This window comes from Microtus pennsylvanicus, chromosome 10 (genome assembly GCF_037038515.1).
Source record: "Microtus pennsylvanicus isolate mMicPen1 chromosome 10, mMicPen1.hap1, whole genome shotgun sequence".
In the NCBI taxonomy this organism is placed as follows: domain Eukaryota; kingdom Metazoa; phylum Chordata; class Mammalia; order Rodentia; family Cricetidae; genus Microtus; species Microtus pennsylvanicus.
This window is the reverse complement of record NC_134588.1, coordinates 14,405,424-14,413,351: the sequence shown is the minus strand read 5'-3', so window position 1 is coordinate 14,413,351 and position 7,928 is coordinate 14,405,424. Positions and strand designations below refer to the sequence as shown.

The 7,928-nt window shown below is 57.8% G+C and overlaps 1 protein-coding gene across 1 annotated transcript; it reads left to right on the top strand.

Moving 5' to 3' along the window:
- The first annotated feature begins 1,037 nt into the window (after positions 1 to 1,037).
- Inhbb (inhibin subunit beta B) lies at positions 1,038 to 6,680 on the top strand. The gene is made up of 2 exons (XM_075987717.1): positions 1,038 to 1,576; positions 4,141 to 6,680. The coding sequence occupies exons 1-2, from the start codon at positions 1,117 to 1,119 to the stop codon at positions 4,914 to 4,916; spliced, it is 1,236 nt and encodes a 411-aa protein (XP_075843832.1). The 5' UTR covers positions 1,038 to 1,116; the 3' UTR covers positions 4,917 to 6,680.
- Positions 6,681 to 7,928: the final 1,248 nt, after the last annotated feature.

Below are 7,928 nucleotides of genomic sequence, written 5' to 3'. Positions count from 1 at the left end.
AAAGAACAGGGAGTGGAAAGGAAGAGAAGGCGAAGCGAAGAACTCCTCCTTGGGCGCGCTCTGCACTCTGAGCCACGGCTGGGCGCGGGGACGCTGCTGCCACAGCCACAGCCACCGCCGCCTCTCTGTCTCCCCGGCCTTGCGGCGTGTGCCTGTAGGAGCGCGAACCAGGGCACTCGATCCCGGGGACACAGAGAGACTTTTGGCCGCCAGTGCCGCGGCAGGCAGAAGAGACAGCAGCGAGAAGGGCCCCGCCACCGCCTTTCCTTCTCCGCCGCCCCGGCCGGCCCGCGCAGGCAGCCAGGCGCAGGAAAGCAAGGAGGATCAGAGGCTCCGGAGAAGCGCGCCGCGGCTCGCCCGCCGGTGGATACAGCGCCCGGGGGAGCCTAGAGACAACTTTGCCGGGTGACGCGCCGGGAGGACTGCAGGGCCCGCGGCCCAGGAGGGCTCGGCGCCGCCTGTAAGAGGGGCCCGCGCGGCGGCGCTCCCCCGCACCGCGCTCGCTCCTCCCGCCGGCCCAGAGCAGGGGGGACAACCTGCCCATCATCGCCGCCGCCTCGGGCGGCCCTGTCCTCGCTCCGAGCAGCGACAGGGCGAGGCGCTCAGGTGCGGTCGCGGGGCCCCAGCCGCAGCGCCCTCCGCAGCGCCGCGCCCGGGGGCTCTGGCACCTTCGCTTCGGTTTCCAGAGCGAGTTGCGTCCACCGGTTCTTCTCTCCACCTTTCCAGCCCAGGCGAGCCAAGCCACCGCACCAACGCCACTGCCGCTTTCGCTTCACCCGATTGGGGGGCTGCGGTGGCCCTCGACGCGGAGAGGATGGGCAGGCTGCAGATGCCTAGGTGCGCCGAGACGCCCGCGCGCCAGTGACCCGGTGGTCCCCCCCCACCAAAGCCCGCGCGCCCCTCTGGTCCCCGCGGCGCCCCTTCTCGGCCGCGCGGGAACCCCCGCGGCCCGGCCGGCCCCCTCCCCCTGCGAGCCGGCGGCGGCGCTCCCGGCAGGCGGGCGGGCGGAGGCCCGGGCGGGGGCGGGGCGGGGCGGTGCGCCCGGAGCCCGGAGCCCGGCCCTGAGCTCGCTTCGCCTCGCCTCGCGGCGGGCGCCCTCGTCGCCAGCGGCGCACCATGGACGGGCTGCCCGGTCGGGCGTTGGGGGCCGCCTGCCTTCTGCTCTTGGCGGCCAGCTGGTTGGGACCTGAGGCCTGGGGCTCCCCCACACCCCCGCCGTCTCCCGCCGCACCACCCCCGCCCCCGCCACCCGGAGCTCCGGGTGGCTCGCAGGACACCTGTACGTCGTGCGGCGGCGGCGGCGGCGGCTTCCGGCGACCGGAGGAGCTGGGCCGGGTGGACGGTGACTTCCTGGAGGCGGTGAAGAGACACATCTTGAGCCGCCTGCAGTTGCGGGGCCGGCCCAACATCACGCACGCTGTGCCCAAGGCCGCCATGGTCACGGCCTTGCGCAAGCTGCACGCGGGCAAGGTGCGCGAGGACGGCCGCGTGGAGATCCCGCACCTCGACGGCCACGCCAGCCCGGGCGCCGATGGCCAAGAGCGCGTCTCCGAGATCATCAGTTTTGCGGAGACAGGTGGGTTTGGCCTTGGGGAAGCCAGCGGCGGCCACGAACCCTCCCTTCTTTTCCCTCTTTTAGGAAGCTCCTTCTGCCTTCGCAGCCTCTGCTGCCTGGACGCCCCGAGGGCATTTAGGCTCCGGGCTGGGCCGGTCTGCGGTGGCCTTGCACTTGTCTAAGGGTGGCGGACCCCTCCTACCGTCCGCGCCCAGACCCAGACCTCTTTGCTGCTTCTCTTTCCTCGAAACAACTGGAAAACACCCTGCCCTTCATCCCTGCTTAGGAATTGGGCGCCAGCGCCTCTGGGCGCGCGTCCCCCTCCCGGCAGATGCGCGCAGCCCTGGCTCTGCGGGCACTTGCTTGGTGATTGCTTAATGTTTTTGTTTCCCACGATCTGAGTGTAGGCTTAGCAGTGTAGATGGAGATGTGTGTGCTTGTTGATATACGTGGGCCGGAGAGGAGAGGAGAGGAGAGGAGAGGAGAGGAGAGGAGAGGAGAGGAGAGGGGGAGAGGGAGAGGGAGAGGGAGAGGGAGAGGGAGAGGAGAGAGAGAGAGAGAGAGAGAGAGAGAGAGAGAGAGAGAGAGAGAGAGAGAGAGAGAACACGGCAGAGAGAGCGAGCCAGAGAGCCTGCATGAGAGGCCCCTGGGGCTGCTTCCATCGCCTGGCGGCATGGGCTTGCCAGGATTGCTGAAGCATCGGTGGGGAGAGCTAGGCAACCTCCCTTCCGATTGTGTGGGCACCAGAGTCGGCAGAAGGCATTTTCTCAACAGGTCCATCATTTACGCAAAGACACGGCTCAGGAACAGCCCCATGCCTTAAAGCTTGCCTGGCAGCCGGGGCAGCCCTCTCTAGTCAGGGAGAGAGCAGCAGAGTTTGTAGTTAACAAAGAGTGGGATTCATATCTGCAGTGTCCTCCTTGGCCCCGCGTTGCAAATCTTTGTCCACTATCTAAATATAAAAATCAGATAAAGAGAGAGGGAAAGGAAAAAATATCTTCAGGAAATTTAAAAAGAAGAAGGAAAATTGCCTGGGCAGAAACGGTGTAAGTGCTTTAGACATCGCTGTCCTTTTCAGGACTTGAATGAGCCAGGCTGGCTGGCTTTTGTGCCGAAAGCTCAGCCCCATTTGTGCCGAGGGGACTCCAGAGAAGGTCTCAGAGGGGGAAGCCCGATATAGTCAGGGTGGGGGACAAACAGGGAGCCTGGGAAGAGGAGGGGGGATCAGCTATGCCTCTGGCTGCAAATGCCCTCCTACTCTCCCAGGCATCAGGGAGACCCTGCCTGTGCCGCTGCCGGGGTGATAAAAAGGGATGAAAAGTTTTGCATGGCCGAGTGTGGAGAAAGGCGGAGACAATCAAGGCTGGTTTGTGCTTAGAAAGAAATACATTGCCGTTTCAGCTGTCCGCCAGAGTCAGGGGAAACTCGACATGCAATTAGAGGGCTTGGATTAAAAGGTGCTTTGGGGCCCAGAGGAGAAATGGGATTCGGGAAGGTCGAGAGGCCTCTTGGTCCCGGTGGCACAAAATGACAGCAGGGGCTGTTATATTTCTGGTCCGATTCACGGAGCCAGCTCTTTGACTTATAAATAACAGATTCAGGTCACAGGCAGCACGGCCAAGACCAGCTTTTAAGGCTGCAGTTTCCCCTGTTTCAAAGTCAGACCTCAGTGTTATTAGAGGAGCCAGTGAGAACTGAGGAAGGGGCGGGGGGGGGGTGGCTTAGTGGGAGGTTTGATAGGACCAGCCACGTCTGCAGAGACTGTAAGAGGGAAGGGCTGACGGAACAGACTGCAAGGGGACATCCTCTCTTGCCTGGCATAACTATTCTTCTGGTTGAGCTGCATTATTGGAATGAGAGCAGCCCCCCCCCCCCGCCGAGATCTCGCACTGCCAGGCTCTTCCAACCAGGGTCTGGTCAAAGGATCGGACCTTGAGTTTTCAAGGCTGATCATCCTGTCCCTTGCAACTCCTTGGAAACAAGGACTACACTTTGCAGCTTAGCGGACACACACGTCTGTGTCAGAAACCCGAGCAGCTTGTGTGTTTCCAGTGGAGGTCCCACTGGGGGCTGGACCAGATCACGCTTAGGTAAACACTGGCGAAAGGCTGACGGTGGCTCAGCTTGATTTTGCAATGCCCTTAGTTAACCAGAAAGAAGACCGGGGTGCGGGGCGGGGGGAGCCTTATTTAAAATAACCTACCCTCAAATCCCCTCTTCAATCTTGGTTTTGTTCTCAGAGACCCATAACAACTTGTTAAGATCTTGGGCTCCTGACAAGTTCTGTCGAACTTTGAGGCCCGATAGTCCCATCTCCAGGGAAGCCTGGCTTGGGAGAGGTGAGGCAGGGTTTTTATAGGTCTGGACCCTCTGGCTCCACCCGGGTCCTATTTTCTGAATGGGAAGTGATTCTTCTGCTTCTGGCAGGTTATGGCAGAGGCCCGGGCCCCAGGAATGGTATTTCTGGTCAGTAACACTTTCCAGCTGTGGCGAGTGTTCCTTCCAACATCACACAGCGGAGTCCATTTCCCCATTGCCTTGTGTTCTCATGGAATTAACTTGGCCCGTTCTTCCCGTCTCCACAGATGGCCTCGCCTCCTCCCGGGTCCGCCTGTACTTCTTCGTCTCTAACGAAGGCAACCAGAACCTATTTGTGGTGCAGGCCAGCCTGTGGCTGTACCTGAAACTCCTCCCCTACGTCCTGGAGAAGGGAAGCCGGAGGAAGGTACGGGTCAAGGTGTACTTCCAGGAACAGGGTCACGGTGACAGGTGGAATGTTGTGGAGAAGAAGGTGGACCTAAAGCGAAGTGGCTGGCACACCTTCCCCATCACTGAGGCCATCCAGGCCTTATTTGAACGGGGTGAGAGACGCCTTAACCTGGATGTGCTGTGTGACAGCTGCCAGGAGCTGGCCGTGGTGCCTGTGTTTGTGGACCCTGGTGAGGAGTCACACAGGCCCTTTGTAGTGGTGCAGGCCCGCCTAGGTGACAGCAGACATCGCATCCGCAAGCGGGGCCTAGAGTGCGATGGGAGGACCAGCCTCTGTTGCAGGCAACAGTTCTACATCGACTTTCGGCTCATCGGTTGGAACGACTGGATCATAGCACCCACTGGTTACTACGGGAACTACTGTGAGGGCAGCTGCCCGGCCTACCTGGCTGGGGTCCCTGGCTCAGCCTCCTCCTTCCACACTGCTGTGGTGAACCAGTACCGCATGCGTGGCCTGAACCCAGGGCCCGTAAACTCTTGCTGCATCCCCACCAAGCTGAGCTCCATGTCCATGCTCTACTTCGATGACGAGTACAACATCGTCAAGCGGGACGTGCCCAACATGATCGTGGAGGAGTGTGGCTGCGCCTGACCACGGCGACGGGTGCGGAGCGCAGGCCCGTGGGGGCTTTGAGGGAGCAGGAGAGCTGAGTGTGGTTGTTCCAATGGGCTGCGGAGAGTGCCCGGAGGGAGGCCTGAAATAATAATGTTCTCCCGCTTCATAGAAAACCAGTCAGAACCAGAGGGAGAACCCTCCTGTGCCACGAGAGACTCCTAACCGCACACATAGATACGCATAGCTAGACTCATCCTGCCACCCACACAGCAGCCTCCAGGATACCAGCAAACGGATGCGGTGACAAATGGCAGCTTAGCTACCAATGCCTGTCAGTCGGAGAGAATGGGGTGAGCGGCTACCATTCCCACCAGCTGGCCAGGCACTCTCAATCGCGCCTTCTGAGCACACATAAAAGCACAAAGACAGAGGACACAGAGAGAGTGAGCCAGAGAGCCACCAGGAGGAAAAGCAGGCTGGGAGCACAGGCGGGTGGAGGGCCGTGTGCCCCTGGCTTGTCCCAGGCTCTTCGCCGCAGCGCCTGGCGCAGTCCTGCCTGCTCACTCTCCGCCTGGCATCCTTCATGCTTTGAGGCCAGCGGAACTGTTCCACCCTGTTCTTGGAGAGGGCAAATAGCCCAGGAGGGACTCGCCTGTCACAGAGACCATGGAGCAGGGGCAGTGTGACTTGTGTGTATGTGTGTGTGTTTGTCTTCAGGGGTTGGGGGTGGGGAGAGGAGAAGGGTCTTAATTTCATGCTTTAAACTCGCCTCCAACAGCTGACGGGTCATCTGTGCCGGTTGTAGAATTGAAAAGAACCTATCAGCTATGACCTTTGAAGTGGATTCTAAATGAGAAGGGAAAAAAATGTTGCAATCAGTGCCCTTTGCTGGGGATATTCTCCTAGCGCTGTGGTGGGAGGGACAGGGATGACCGTTAGGCAAGGGAAGAGCCCAGAGGGGGCAGCGGTCGAGCAGAGGTGGCACAGGGAGTTGGCGAGACGGGAGAGCTTTTAGTTGCTTTGCAGAAGTTGTCCCTGCGGCTGGGCCCTGGCTCCAGGGGTTGTCGTGGATGTGGCTCCTGCCCACTTTACTCGCCCACCTGCCTGCCCCACAAAGCACTTGCGGTCCTGCATGAACGCACATGGCAATAGCACTTGCAGGTCTACGCGTGTCCAGAAGTGGCACTGGGGCCAGAGTGCCACGTGAACTATGCAATTTAAAGGGTTGACCCACACCAGGCGAAACTGAACTCGTCCGTCTCTTTTATATTTTTATACTTGAAATCCTTTGCTTCTTTTCTAAGCGAATGATTGCTTTCAATGTTTGCACTGATTTACTTGCATGGTTAGTCAGAAACTGCCATTTGAAAAAAAGTTATTTTTATAGCAGCAGAAAAATGAATACAGTTAAATGTATTATACATGATTTTGGAACCAAAGAGGCCAGCGGATCAGTTTTAATTTTTATTAGACGGCAAGGCCATCTTTTATGAGGTAGATGTTCTAAATGACCCCTTGAGTGGCCTGCCAGCGTTTCAGGGTATAAATGATTTTTTTTTTTATTATTCAGTTGATGTGTCTCTTCTGTTCTTACACACCCAGAAGGTAGCGTAAAAGAAAAGGATGGTAGAATGCAGGTGTGTATCTGTAAGTCCTCATCTTTAGTTTATTTAATAAAGCCCTCCTTAGGTTCTGTTTCATAATAACTTAAAACCAAACAACTTCCCCCCACAGACTGGCTGTCTAAGTATTTTACGTTCATGTACAGTTTAAGAAAATAAAAGATGGAGTGCCATGGGCTTTCTGCCTTGTCTGGTGTCTGGGGCAGTGGGCAGCTGGGAGGAAGGGATTGGTCCAGGCATCCAGTTCTGATGCCAGCAGTCCCCATGGCATGCTCCCTACAGTCTCAGAGCCCTTGCTGACACGTAAGTCTTGCAGAAGCCAGAGAGATGGCAGGACACCAGCTAAGAGGCAAGGAACAAATTAACGAATCACCCGTTTGTTTACCAGTCTAGTCCCTAACTAGTTACACTCCACCAAAGCTAGATCTCTGCTTTCCGAAAGTGCTGTGTTACCTGATGCCAGCCCCAATGACCTGACTTCAAGCCCAGGGCCCACATCGTGGAAAGAGGGCCCTGGCTCTGTGAAGTGTCCTCTGGTCTCCACACACACGCTGCACACAGCACACACAAACGGGATGGGAGAATAAATGAAAAACTGGAACGTGTCCTCTCAGGCTCCAGGTCACAGACGGAGGGTGCACCCTGGAAAGTGAGTCCTTTCTCCAGCATCCCTGGTGTCTGTGCTCACCCCCAGCTTCTGATGCAGGTGATTGTGAGGGAACCGGGTTCAGATGCTGGCGTTGGAAGGTAGGCAGACTGTCAGTATGCTAATCCCCCTTTGCCATGGCAGTCAGAACTTTTGCCTTAGTGGTAGCCTTAGTAATTACAACAGCTCAGCCCCCACTGGGTGTGACTTAGGGACCTGTTCGGTACTGTCATTTCAGAGACCCTGTATCACACACCTTTGCTTCTCAAAGAGTAGGAGGTGAGCTGAGAGCCGGATCCACCGCACCCAAGATCACCCTGCCAAGACAGGGGCCCTGGCCACAGGCGACCCACTTGCTGGTTTGTGAGGATTGAAGGCTTATTAATTGCCTATATCAGAGCCTTTCAGACCCTAAGGGCCTTGATTGACTGACTGATTGATTGATTGATTGATTGATTGATTTGGCTGGATTAGCTGGCCAACAAGTCCTGGAGAAGCCTCCTGTCTGCAGTTCCCCAGCACTGGGTTACAGGTACATGCCTGGCTTTACATAGATTCTGGGGAGCTACTCAGGTCCTCTTGCTTATGTGACAGGCACTTTACTGGGTTAACTTCCTAGCTCTGCTCTCGGATGGTTTTTGCAGGTGAAGGAATAAAAATGTCCAAAGGGAGAAGGCCATGGGATGGACCTGGGGCTAGAGGGCCAGCAGCTTCTGAGCAGCGCTGTCCTCCACCCTGCCGTGTGTCCCTGTGGGTCTGGGTGGCTTGGCTTTCATTTTT